Source organism: Rhinopithecus roxellana, chromosome 1 (assembly GCF_007565055.1).
Source record: "Rhinopithecus roxellana isolate Shanxi Qingling chromosome 1, ASM756505v1, whole genome shotgun sequence".
NCBI classification, from domain to species: Eukaryota; Metazoa; Chordata; class Mammalia; order Primates; family Cercopithecidae; genus Rhinopithecus; species Rhinopithecus roxellana.
This window is the reverse complement of record NC_044549.1, coordinates 47,236,885-47,250,642: the sequence shown is the minus strand read 5'-3', so window position 1 is coordinate 47,250,642 and position 13,758 is coordinate 47,236,885. Positions and strand designations below refer to the sequence as shown.

General features: G+C 54.6%; 1 protein-coding gene across 2 annotated transcripts in view; it reads left to right on the top strand.

Moving 5' to 3' along the window:
- UROC1 (urocanate hydratase 1) overlaps positions 1–13,422 on the top strand; it is a 35,698-nt gene extending 22,276 nt beyond the window's left edge. Inside the window, exons 16-20 of one of the 2 annotated variants that reach the window (XM_010380576.2) lie at positions 1,687–1,785; positions 5,189–5,288; positions 6,313–6,394; positions 11,144–11,243; positions 12,127–13,422. In XM_010380576.2, the coding sequence (XP_010378878.1) occupies positions 1,687–1,785; positions 5,189–5,288; positions 6,313–6,394; positions 11,144–11,243; positions 12,127–12,267 (522 nt within the window). In that variant the 3' untranslated portion in view covers positions 12,268–13,422. The remainder of the gene's footprint in view (positions 1–1,686; positions 1,786–5,188; positions 5,289–6,312; positions 6,395–11,143; positions 11,244–12,126) is intronic. The other variant, XM_010380577.2, reaches the window with a different exon arrangement.
- The last annotated feature ends 336 nt before the right edge of the window (positions 13,423–13,758 follow it).

Genomic DNA, 13,758 nt, shown 5'->3' with positions numbered 1-13,758 from the left:
GATACTTACTGTTGTTTCTCTTCTGAACGGGGACTGCAGAAGGTTGCCTTTAAAAATTTTTTGATTTATTTTCTTTTAACGTACACTCTTAACAAAGTGGGCAATCCTATGTCAGTTCCTCGCCAATTTTTTTCTGGATCCAAAAAATCTGAAAATCTCTGCAGTGCTGATTCACACGAGTAGTTTTTCCGAAAAGGATTTGAGGCAGCTGGTGTGAGTAAAATAAGGCTGTTCTCTAGGAACCCATGAGGGAGGAAGAAGCAGCTAGACTCACTGTCCTGGCCAAAGCTGAGCTCGCGGCCAGGTGCACAGCTGCCTCTGTGGCCAGGCCTTGCCGCCTTTTACCAGCTCTGCCGCCTTTTAACTGGCTCCTGGTTGAGCTCACCAGCAGCTGGGGCAGACACCTGCATCTTCTTTGGAGAAACCAGGGTTTCTCAGCCTCGGCGTACTGACATTTGGGGCTGGATAAATTTTCTTTAATTATGGTAAATTATACATAAACATAAAATTTACCATCTTAACCATCTTTGCCATTTTTGAACGTGCAGTGCAGTGGCTTCAAGCACATTCACACTGCTGTGCAGCCATCACCACCATCCATCTCAGAGGTTTTTCATCTTCCCAAACCAAAACTCTGTCCCCATTAAACGCTAACTCCCCATTCTGCTCCCACAGACCCTGGCACTCAACAACCTCATATAAGCGAGATCAGAAGTGTTTGTCCTTTTGTCCATCCATGTTATAGCATGGGTCGGAATTTCCTTCCTTTTAAAGCTGAATCACAATCCACTGTACGGATAGACCACGTTTGGTTCATCTGTGCACCGCGCTGGACACCCAGGTCGCCTCCATCTCTTGGCTGTTGTCATGCTGCTGTGAACACGTGTGTGCACGTATCTCTTGGAGTCATTTGGGGCTTCTTCTTCATCATGGGGGCTGTTGTACAGTGTTTAGCAGCATCCGTACCCTTGCCAGTAGCACCCAAAAATGTCTTCAGTCATTGCCAAATGTCATCCGGCTTGAGGACCGCAGAGCTACACAGTGACTCATTTCATGCGCTGAAGCTTTGTCTCCCGGGGACAACCACCTGTTACTGCCAGGAGAGGCAATCACTGGGTGGCTGAGCTCCTGGGTGCGGCAGACAGACAGCCAACCTGCGGACAGGTGGCTCCACCTCTCGGGGCCATATCATCTGGAAAATGGAGCTTATGATGAGGATGACAGTATCTTCCCATAAGACTCACAGCCGAGAGGCTGTGTGGCATACTAAGAGTGGAGCAGGCCAGATGCAAACTTGCCCTGGGTGGTGTTGATGTCATCACTGTGGGATGGAGCAGGAGCAGTGCTCACAATAGGTAACCTCCCTGGAGCACAGATAGCTCAGGGGATCCAAGGCCCCTCTGGGGATAATCTGGAATTGGGGGAAGGTGTCTGGGGGCCCAGACTGCAGTGGACATGTGGGGCTGGTGTGGCTGTCTAGTGGGCTGAATGTGGGGGCTCACCTCAGGTCACAGATTTGAGAGCTACCACGCACCTTGGGGGTCCTCCTGGACATTGTTAGAGAGGCACTCAGGCTGCCAAGGGCCATGTCCCACGGTGGAAGTGCCGCCTGCATCTCCCTGCACGGTCAGGTCCTGGTATTGCTGCCTGTGTCAGCTGAGACACCTGTTGCCCTTCTCTCCTCAGGTGGTGGGCTCCCAGGCAAGGATCCTGTACTCAGACCAGAAGGGCCGTGTGGCCATCGCTGTAGCCATTAACCAGGCCATCGCCTGCAGGAGGATCAAGGTGAGGTGTCCTGTGCTCCAGGGGAAGCATCCCTCAACCTCTTCCCACTGCCTTTCCTGCCCTGGGCCTTCCCGCCTGTGCCTCGGCTGCACCCCACAGCCTTCTGGGTGGGATGACACCCCTGTTGGGCCTCGGCAGCCCAGTGCTCAGGAGCAGTGGACCAGCCCCTCCTGGGAGCTTAGGCCTCCCGCAGCTGAGGCCCAAACTTCCCCCTCTTTAGGGAGATCAGGTTTTGCTGAAGGCTTTGGTCCCTGGTACCAGCTGAGTAGAAGGGCTCTATTGGGGAGGCAAGGGTGAGGCGGCCGTGAGGGGGTGGTGGGAAGCAGGGCCTGGAGGAGCAGGAGCAGTGCTCAAAATAGGTAACCTCCCTGGAGCATAGGTGGCTCGGGGGCTCCAAGGCCCCTCTGGGGATAATCTGGGATTGGGGGAGGTGTCTGGGGACCCTGCTCTGTGTGTGTCAGCCCCCATCATTGGTCCCTCTGTGTGAGCTTGGGCAAGTCCGGGGCCCTCTCTGAGCCTTGGTTTCCCTCTTCTGTGAAAAGAGAATAAAAAGCGTATGTGTGAGGACTGAGTGAGTCAGCTTCCACAAAGTAACTTTACACATCTTTTTTTTTTTTTTTTTTTTTTTTTTTTTTGAGATGGAGTCTTGCTCTGTTGCCCGGGCTGGAGTGCAGTGGCCGGATCTCAGCTCACTGCAAGCTCCGCCTCCCGAGTTTACACCATTCTCCTGCCTCAGCCTCCGGAGTAGCTGGGACTACAGGCGCCCGCCACTTCGCCCGGCTAGTTTTTTGTATTTTTAGTAGAGACGGGGTTTCACAGTGTTAGCCAGGATGGTCTCGATCTCCTGACCTCGTGATCCGCCCGTCTCGGCCTCCCAAAGTGCTGGGATTATAGGCTTGAGCCACCGTGCCCGGCCACTTTACACATCTTCATGGAACTCCCTTTTCTCAAGCAATGGCAAACTTCCCTAGCTTTTGCTCGTTTTGCTCCCAATCAGCCAGGCCTGCCTCGAGGACGGAACCCTGGGCGTGCTTGCTCCGAGGGACTCTGGCTCCTCCTCCCACAGAGTTCTTGTGGGCGTCTCTCTTTTCAGAAGCGCCAGGAATGTTACTGGCCAGATGTAAGATAGGCATTGGGACAGAGGTGCGAAGGCCACCCTGGCATGATTCTGGGGGTGGCACCGGCAGCAAAGGCAGCAGCCAGCCGTGCTGGACACAGCCAAACACACCCACCCAGTGCTTCCTGGAAGCCCAGGTGTTCCCGGGAACTGCTAGGAGGTTCTAGGCGCACTCGCCCCGGGCTGCGGTCAGCTGGCTAGCAGAAACGGGTCAGTACGCATGCGTTCATTCACTGGACAGTGCTAGGCTGAGTGCGGCTGCTGTGCAGCATGTCTTAACCACCGGGGACATAACAGAGAACAAGACAGACCTGTGTAGTGTGGTGAAGGGTGATTGACGCAAAGCTGAAGGTACACACTGAGACAGGGTTTCAGAGGGTGAGGAGCGGCATGCAGGATATGAACATGGCGAAGAGGGGTCGTCAGGACAGCCTCTCTGAGTTGCTGACATTGAGCTGAGACCTGAATGGCCAGAAAGTGTCAGGATATCTGAGGGAAGGTGGTTTCATTGCCCAGGTGAAGACGTGGGAACAGGCCTGGCCTGTTGAAGGAGGGAAAGGTGGGCCTCGTCATTCAGGAGCACAGGGCATCCCAGGCTATTGGCAGGATGGATCCTCTGGCACAGGGGGCCTGTGAAATTTCGGGATCCCCTGGGGGGATTGAGAAGTTCATGCCCATCAACCAGCCCTATCTGCTTTATGGGACACTTGGAAGAAAAGTTGCCAGGGCCTGGTGATGGGAATAGGACTACTTAGCTGGAACAGCTGGGCTGCTCCCCAGGTACACTGCGAACCAGGTACTGACCTGCCTGCTCCCTCTCCTGACTGAACCGTGCAGAGCCAGGCTGACACGCTCCCTGTGCCGAGTATCATATGGCTCCCCCTACCCCTTCTCTTTAGCCAGGGTTCCTCCCAGTTCCTTCACTCTGTTTCTTAAATTGCCAGTTAGAACTCATTTTCTTTTCTCTCTCTCTCTTTTTTTTTTTTTTTCGGGAGAAAGTCTCACTCCACATCCCAGGTGGGGTCTCAACTCACTGCAACCTCCGCCCCCCAAAATTAAAGTGATTCTCATGCCTCAGCCCCCTGAGTAGCTGTGATTACAGGTGTGCGCCACAACACCCGGCTAATTTATGCATTTTTAGTGGAGACAGGGTTTTGCCATATTGGCCAGGCTGGTCTTGAACTCCTGACCTCAAGTGATCTCCCTGCCTTGGCCTCCCAAAGTGTTAGGATTACAGGAATGAGCCACTGTGCCTGGCCAGGACTCCTTTTCATAGCGGGCCTGCCTATGCACAGCATAGGGGAGCCAGCTGACCTGCCCTTAGCCACAGCCCTACCTGACCTCCAGGGCTGCATGACATCCATCTCACCGGGGCTAAGCAGCAGCCAGCTGCCTCTCCTGGGTATCTGAGCAGCCAGAGAGTCCTGGGGAACAGGGAGTGCTGCCAATGAGTGTATTAAAAAATCAAACTCAGTGTGAGTGCTTTCTCCGTGCGAAAAGTCTTTGTCCTCACAGAGACTGGTAGCACAAAAAGGCTCTTAGCAATTACCTCGTCCAGGAAACCAAGAGCTATTCCCAGAGGGAAGTGACCTGCCCAAGGTCTCATGGTAGGTGCTGCCAATACTCCCCCAGTGATGTCCCCCAACACCTCCAGGTCATCAGCCAGCCATGTCTCTATTGCACAGGTCAGGGGCCAGCCTGCCTGAGGCTTGAGCCCAGACTAAGCAGACACTAGGACTTAACAATTTTTCTGCTTTACAATGGTGTGAAGTGACACTTGTTTAGTACTGTCCTCGATGTACAATGGGGTTGTGTCCAAATGAGTCCATTGTAAGTTAAAAATACTCTAAGTCATTTTTTTACTTAGGGTATAATGGGCTTATTAAGATGTAGCCCCATCGTAAGACGAGGAGCACCAGCACATAACACGTGCCAGTTAAATCCCAGCTCACAACTCACTCGCTCTGTGATGTAGGGGAAATTTCTTCTCCTCTCTGTGCCTCCGCTTTCTCATCTATGCAGTGGGCATGATAACAGTTGTGCCTATCTGAACAGGGTGGCTGTGAGTACTTGGTGAGCTCACACATGTATTACACACGAGTGTTGCCGGACACACATGAATCTATTCCAAGCTACAGATGACATCAGAAATAGTTGTGAAAAGGGTCTATTTTCCAGGGGGAGAAATCCAGCGGGTTCTAGTGTGGCTTGCCCCTTGTCCTCAGCCTTTACCAGGCAGCCATGGTGGACATTGTTGGCTGACAGCTTCTGTCCTTCCATGCACAGGCGCCGGTGGTCCTGAGCCGAGACCACCATGACGTGAGTGGCACTGACAGCCCCTTTAGGGAGACCTCCAACATTTACGATGGTTCTGCCTTCTGTGCAGGTGAGGAAGACGAAAATGTCTTAAACTTTCATTTTAGATTTGGATTTTATTAAAAATTGATGCATTCAGTCAGTCACAATGTTTCGAAAGATGTTCTGGCATCTGAGAGGCTCAGCATAGAGTGACCAACCCCAGACTGAGGGGGTCTGGGATGTGGGACTTCCAGTTGTAAAACCGACGAGTGCCAGGCACACCAGGCCAGCGGGCTGCCCTGGACGTGGGTGACCTTCAGGCTGTGGGCAGCCAGCTGTTTCTTTACCTTTCCAGATCCTAGAGCTGCACGTCTTGCGTTTTTTGGCTCCTGATCTCTTCCCCATCTTCACAGCCCAGCACCGAGAGGAGGGGGGATATTCTTAGGGTTCTCCCTGATCTTCTCTGTGGCACCCATTGGGGTTTTGAGGGGAAGAGCCTGCAAGAGGGTGCAAACCCCTTTATCTCTGTCCACCCCGGGGCTCACGGTCTCAGGCTGGCCCGCGCCTGTCCCTTAGCAATGTGTTGAACACTTACAAGGTGACTGACTTGGCCTCTATTTCTCTCTGCAGATGCTCTCACTCCCCAGGTTTCAGGTTGGATGGTTGTCCTGGGACCTCAATTCCCTAATGGGGTCAAGGGAAGCCATTCATTTGCAGGTTGCTCCTCCCATTTTTAAGAGTAGGAGTGACTCTCTTTGGCACTCTGCTTATCTGAACTAACACTGGTTCCACATCCCTTTTAATTCTTTTGTTGCCTCTGCTTCCGGAGTGCTTTACCTGGCGCTCAGTGCTGGAGAGCTCCACCATGGGACAACTAGGCATGTGTCAATTTCTCCCGCTCCAGCTCTGGCTCTGCCAGCACACATGACTGCTCCTGTGAGAGGCGCTGTCCCTAGGGCTTAGCTGCCGCCCCATCCGCCCCATCCTTCCAGCCGAGCAGTGCGGGCTTAGCCAGTGGGGCCTGCGGATGCCCCAAGCCGAGGCTGGCCTGACTAAGCCCGGCGCCCACCCAGTGCAGGGGGTGATGAGCGGAGGCATCTCTATTTCCACAGACATGGCTGTGCAGAACTTCGTGGGAGACGCCTGTCGCGGAGCCACCTGGGTTGCCCTTCACAACGGAGGGGGTGTGGGCTGGTAAGAAGGTTTCAGAGGACAGGGTGTGGGCTCATGTGGAAGTTTTGGGGGTTCCTTTGGGGCAGGGCCAGGCTGAGGTGCCTGAAGTCCTGGGCCCTACCTCCCTGGTCACCTCCCCTGCCAGCACCTTGTGGAAAACGTGTTCCTTGTGTGAGCGGAGACAGATGACAGAACTTCAGGAGCGGACTTGCATTAGCCACCACACCTCTCTGGATCTCCCCTGCCGCATGGGTCTCAGAGGCCTCTTACAGAGGCTCTGCAGGATTCATTCATTCTGCAAGAATGGCAGCCGCCCTCCTCATGTCAGTTTCCAGCGTGTCAGTTTCCATGTGTTCCCATGGAATTCCTGGTGCTTTCATGGCCAGGGTCTTCTGTTCCCTGCTCTGACCACCTCACTTGAGAGTGCAAGGAGAGTGAGGCTCCCAGGGTAGCTGGGCTGGGGGCAGGAGACCTGAGGTCTCAGCTCCCCTCTCCCCTCGGCTCCCAGCTCTGCCCCTGCCTGGCTGGCCTCTATGAGAAAAGGTGCCCAGGTCTGGGCTCCTAGTTGAAGCTGGATTCGGGGCTGCGGGGAGCAGCAAGGGGTGCTGCAGCTTCGGAGGGAGGACAACGCCCCCTTCCCGGCTCCATTGGCCATCTCCAAACTGGCCTCTGAGCCTATTTTGGTCGGGTCTAGTGGTCCCCTACCCTCCAGAACCAAGTCCTGGCGGAGCATTCCAACAGGCTGGCTTGGCCTCCTGTCCTTGGAGGCTGCAGTTCCATGCTGTGGCACTCAGGTGGCTGTAATTGGAGGAAAATGTGACTAAGGCCATGTCCTTTCCGACACACAGGATGTAGAAAGCTCCGGGCAGAAAAGGGCTGCCTGGCCATTGGGTACCTGGCATTTCTGTGCAGGATTTCCTGAGTCATTTCTGGAGGGAAAGAGAGTGGCTCTGAAGGAGGCTGACCAGTTTGCCCAGGGCCATGGAGCTGGCGATGGAGCCGGGGTCTGACCCCAGGTTCCCCAGGATCCGTTATTATTGCTGACAGACAGCCGAAGACAGGAAGGGACGAGGCTGGGCAGGCCGAGGAAGAGGGCATACCCTGAGGGCCTTAGGGCAGGGACAGCAGGGCCAGAATTCAGGCAGACACAGGGCACAACTGACCCTGCCCTCAGGGCTCCCCAAGATAGGTAATGCTCACTGCAAATTGCTAAATTGCTCCCCCAAGGTTTCCCCCAGACTCTGTGGACAGGGACACAGACTGACCAGATACTGGGACCTTTTACCCTGCTGCCCTTGAGGGGTCTTTTGGGAAAGTGCCACAGATTCATTCTGGGACCCATCACACTTACACATATACATAATCTAACTCATCGGAAAAAACGTCTATCCTCCAACCATGGCTGCTCCAAAGGGACGCCACTCCCAACTCAGTCCCCACCATGGCTACTTGAAAGGGATGCCACTCCCAATTCCATCCCCACTGTGGCTACTCCAAGGGGACGCCCCACCCCCCACAACTCTGCAGCGTTTCTCCTTCCTGTGCATTGATCCCTGTTTCTAGGCTGTGCACTCACCCTCACATTCCTGGACTGACCGTCCCGTGTTTCCGCTTGTCTGTTGGCTCCACTCCAGGACAACCAGTGACAGCTGTGTGTTGTTTCTAGCCTCCTCTGTGCCACTGTCTCCTGCAGCCCCTCTTCCTGATTGCCCGTTTGCCATCTGTCTTTGTGCCATCTGCCCAGCGCTCAAGTTTAGATAGGGCACTGCTCGGCTGGCTGCAGCCCTGCATGCTCAGGTGGACGTTTGGACCATAGGCTTCAGGACAGGGCCATCTGGCTGGGCCACAGAGTACAAGAGATCAAGACAAGAGCCAGGCTGTTGTTCTTGGGTTGGTCGGACCTCATAAAAGACTTTTCTGATTTCCTTTCCCTATTGGGAGGACCCAGTGAGAGGGGTGAGGCCTCCCCGTTGGTGCTGTGGCCTCACATGTGAGACGGTCAGTTCCAGTGGCCACCGAGGGCCCGCTCAGGCAGCCTCTAGGCAGCAGGTGGGTGGGCAGCTGGGAGCCCACCTCAGGTGAGCAGGCTTCCAGCCGGTGTTTCCGACTTTACCCCTGCTCTTGCCCTCCTTCGGAGCCCCTTGGTGCTGACCACCCGCTCCTGGAGTTCCCTGGGTCCTGGGGCGCCAATGGGTTCTGCCGGTCTCTCCCATGGCCACTGAGCTGGAGCTTTCTGATGCCTGCCTCCAGCTTTCAGAATCCCTTCACTCGTTCTCCTGTCCCTTTCTCCTCATCCTTGTGGGTTAAATAATTCCTCTGCAGTTTTGTTGGTGAGGTGTGGGAGGGGCAAGGGTAGATGGCTATGTTCTATCCATCATCTATTATATATCTGGATACTGCCACTTTTTCACACTAAACAATGTCTTACAGTGCATCTGAAACTTGAATGTGCACAGAAATCCTCTGGGGATATTATTAAAATGCAGATTATTGTAAAAATGCAGGTCTGAGTCAGGCCTGGTAGTGCATGCCTATAGTCCCAGCTACTTAGAAGGCTGAGGCAGGAGGATTGCTGGAGCCCAGGAGGTTTGAGTAAAGCCTGGGAAACATAGTGAGACACCCTCTCTACAAAAAAAAAAAAGGGGGGGGGGAAGGAAAGAAAGAAAAGCAGGTCTGGGGTGGGATGGAGATTCAGCATTTCCAGCAAACTCCTGGTGACGCTGATCCTCTGCCCCAAGGACCTCTCTGAGTAGCCAGAGCTTCCAGGGCCCTGTCTGTGCACACAGCCCTCCCCCACCCTCCCACACGCCTTCTGTGATGCCCCAATGGACAGCCCTGGAGTGCCATAGTTGACAGCAGTTCTTAGGCCATCTGCCTGCACAGGGTAGCCTTGCTGTGCCTTTGTTTCTCAATGAGAAAATAAGCATAATAATAGTAACTGCCTTGTAGGCTAGGGGTGAAGAGGAAATGAGCTGATAATAGCTAACACTTGTAGAGTGTAACATGTGCAAGGACTTCTAAACTATCCATATATGTTAACTCATCGAATCATGCACTTTAATACATCCGGCATTTATGTTTTTCTACTTTCATGTTTTTCTCTAAGGTATAGTTAGTTGTTCCAACACCATTTGTGAGTTACCCCAAATTCGCTATTAATAGCAATGTGTTAGCGTTCCCATTTTCCTGGGATCTGCAAGTTCAGGGCTCCTCTGTGGTCAGTTTGCCAAGGTCACCTGAAGCTGAGTGGCCTTGGTCTGTGACCCTCTGGGATGCAGGCTTCTAAAACAAAATCTGTAGTTCTAATCTCCAAGAGGCCTCTCCAGCTGCGGGACACTGGGAGTGCTCAGGCCTGGGCATGGCTGTTGCTCCTCTGACAGATGAATGGCAATGACCTTAGATCGACTCAGAGCACCTTCCCACCTGGAGGCTGGTGGGAGGTGTGAGGGCAACCCACTGCAGGGCACAGATTGCCCAGGTGCAGGGATGCCAGTGCAGCATGGTAGGCAGCAGGGCTGGCTCACTCGTAGGAGGGGTGCAGCTTCTGGGACCAGGAATGGGCAGGGCAGGTGGCTGCGAGGGGCACAGGGCACCTCTCACCGGCTTCCTGGTGAGAACTGGTTGAGGTTGTGGTCAGTAGGATTCAGGCTGAGCAGAGAAGCAGGGAAAGCCAGATGGGCCTGAAGGATGTGAGACAAGAGAAACCAGATGCACATTTTGGGTGCTGGAGGAAAAAGAAACAGATACACTGCAAGTGAGGACTAAGAGGCAGGAGGGACACGTTTGCAACAACACAATGACAGGTGTTTACAAAATCAAGGGTGCTTCTTGTGTGTGACTGAAAGCTGAGAAGACTGAGCAGGAGCCAAGGCTGGATCCTTCAAGGGCAGCAGCTTGTAGGTGGATGGCTGAGGATGAGGAGGGCCATCCCAGGCTGATGGGGAACAGCTGCAGTGCACATGTACGGAAACAGCGGCAGAGCTTCAACACACTTCTCATCTATTAGGAAACTCATCTGTTCAACTCATCTGTTAGGAAACAAATGAAAACAAGAACATATCAAAAACTGTTAGAGGGAGAGAAATGCATTAATTAGAAAATCAGAAATATTGAAAATAAAGGAACTTAGCCTTCAGATCAGGTAATCAGAAGGACCCCACCATACACTTGAGGCAGGCAGAAAGAAGAGATAAGGAAGATAAAGATCATAAGGATAAAATCAGGCGGGGCACAGAGGCCCATGCCTCTAATCCCAGCATTTTGGGAGGTTGAGGCAAGAGGATTGCTTCAGGCCAGGATTTCATGGTCATCTTGAGCAGCATAGTGAAATTCCATCTCTAAAAAAAAATAGTTTTTAAAGATAAAACCAGAAAGAGTGATGACTGAATTGAGTCATACAAGACACACCAAGGGGAGTGTGCTTTATAGGGCAGCACTCTGAGAATGCAGGGAGCAGGCAGCTATAGCCCACTGGGGGTGCCCAGGAGGTTTCCATCAAGGGGTGACCTCCAATGGGTGCTGGAAGTGGGCTCGAGGCCGACGGGCCCAGCACAGGGGGCACAAGTGGGCAGACGGGCGGCAGGTGGCCACGCTGCTCTCAGCTCTGCTTGCCTACATGACTCCTGCATCCACCAGGCTGCAGAGGGTGGCAGTGTGGCGGCCCCAACCCTGATGCCGTCTCAAGCTAATGCTTCCAAAACATGGGCTTCTACCTGCTCTGTGCGGGGCTGGGCCCAAGGACTGAACTGGAAACTCCTCTGCCTCCTACAGGGGTGAGGTGATCAATGGGGGATTTGGCCTGCTGCTGGACGGTACCCCAGAGGCCGAGCAGAGAGCCAGGCTGATGCTCAGCTGGGATGTCTCCAACGGTGTAAGTCAGCCCAGTCCTCGCCACCTCCTGAAGGCAGGGCCTTCAGCTGGGTGACCCCCATCCATGTTTGCTGTCATACATCATCTCCTGGGTGTGGGGACAGGGGCCGGATTCCTCTCATGACCACAGCACAGCAGCCAGGAAGGGGGAATCAGCTCAAATGGAGGTCAGGTGAGGTGATGATGGGGAGACAGGTGGGACCCAGAGAATGAGGGGAGGCTTGGAGCCAAGGCGGGAGTTCAGATAGTCTGGATGACTAAGAGTCCCTGGGCTGGGCCCAGAGTGTGAGCATGAGGACAAAGAGGGTGCTGGCAGGAGACTCACCCCAACTCACCGGGAGCTGCAGGGCTTCTGGCAGGGTTGGGGCTAGAGGTCTTCATCCCAGAGCAGGAGGTTTTGTTCTAGGAGATGCCCCGGCTGTGGCATGGAAAAGTGGGTTGGGGACAGGTGTGAGGACCATGTGGACAGTGGAGGCAGGGGTGGCAAGAATGGCAGTGGGGAATGGGGGAGGAGGCATGGCGTCCTCCAGGGGAGACCAGGTGGAGGGAAGAAAGTGGACTGCAGGGAGATTGTGAAGGTAGGGCTCAGGTCAAGGTGGATTCTAGAGGAGAGGAAGGTGCTGCGGAGGACTCCGGAGGCAAGGCCATTCTCAGAGCCAGGGGAGCGGGACTAGGTGTGATAACGGCCAGTTTCAGATCCCAGAGGAGGGCCAGAGACAGGGAGCCTAAGCTGGGGGTAGAGATGGGACAGACACAAAAGGGCAGCTGGCCCCATGGACAGCCTCAGAGGTCCCGAAGCAAAGAGGCCCCAAGTGTGGGAGCCAGGACACACGTGGGGAGCCCAGGTTTGTTGACATGGACTGCTCTCCCCCTCCTTGCTCCAGGTGGCCCGGCGTTGCTGGTCAGGGAACCAGAAGGCCTATGAGATCATCTGCCAGACCATGCAGGAGAACAGCAGCTTGGTGGTGACACTGCCCCACGAGGTGGAGGACGAGCGGGTGCTCCAGCAGGCCCTGCAGCTCTGAGGGAGCCAAGAGTCGCGGCCCCTGCCTCCCTTCCTCCCTGGCGATCCTCACCTGCCCAGCCATGGCACATACCCTTCCTGCACACCCGCACCACCTGCACTTCTCACATGTGGCCTTTATGGTGCCCTGCGCAGGGTGCCACCACAGCCTCATTTTACAGACAGACCGCTGAGGCCCAGAGACGTGCAGCCCTCTGTCCATGACCATGCCACTTGCCTGGGAGCCCTGAAGGGTGTCAAAGTCCATTTAGGGCTGAGTCCCAAGCCTGCCTGGGGGCCCTGCGGTGAACACTGGCCAAGCTATCTCCAGCTGGGATGATTACACCCTCTGCCTCCTGGCCACCTGCCAGCCTCCATGCAACTCTGTCTGTCTGCTGCCCATCTGCTGTCTGTGCAAACACTTTCTGGACCCTTGGCATGCTGGGCTGTTGGCCTGAAGGAGTTCAGGAAGGAGGATAGACGGGGAAATAAAGGGTTCAACAGAGCTGTGTGCTGCACTGTGGGCTGGTGGATGGGCAGGCCAGGTCTGCCCTAAGGATAAATCACTTACTGGGAAAGAAATGAGAGAGCAGAGGCACTCCCTGAGGCCAGCACAGCCTAAGGGATACAGCAAAGGAGACTTCAGGAAGAGTGTTGGTCCCTGAGGCTGGAGTCTGGCACCCCTCCCCCAATCCCGTAACCCAGCAATGGATGGGTCCAGAGTCTCGTGAGAGGTCACTGGGATGGGGGAGGTGGCCTCTGTCAGGGCCATGGCTCATGAATGTCATTCCCTTAGCTGGGCGTGCAGCAGACGAACAGATAACTCATCCTAAACAGAGAAATGAGAAAGAGCCTGTGGGGTGGGCCTCTGAGGGCCACAGAAAACCAGACACCCCACATGTCTGTGGACGAGAGGGGCAGGCCAGCCGGGTTCTTGGTCCCCACCCTCCCTGCACTCCGTGTCTCCTCCCCAGTAGCCATTCTCCCCTTTCCCTTGTGAAGAAAAGCCTCGTTTTGTGTGGGCAGCAATATAGGGCAAAAAACCCGCCTGATTCTCCAGTCTTCCTTGCTGTTAGGAGGGACTGTTGGCCTAGTCCTGGCCCATGAGATGATGGCGGGGTCTGTGGGGCAGGCCTTCTTGAAAGCCATCGTTTTTCTAATAAAATGGACAGATCCAGTGGGGTTGCTTTTTGCCTTCACCCCTTCTTCCTGCCAGAACCAAGACGTGGGGCCTGGAAACACAGCAACCAGGTTGGTCAGCTAGGGCGGCTGCCACATAACGTCTGGCACTGGGGCCCAAACAACAGAAATGAAACACATTTGCAGGCTGGAAGCCCAAGATCAGGTGCCACTGGAGTGATTCCTGGTGAGGCCAGCTTCTCGCTGCATCCTTCCATGGTAGAGACAGAGAGGAGAGAGTGTTACAGAGAGAGGCAGAGCCAGAAAGACAGAGACAGAGTCACTGAGAGAGACAGAGAGAGAGAGAGAAACTGACAGAGAAAGAGAGAGATAC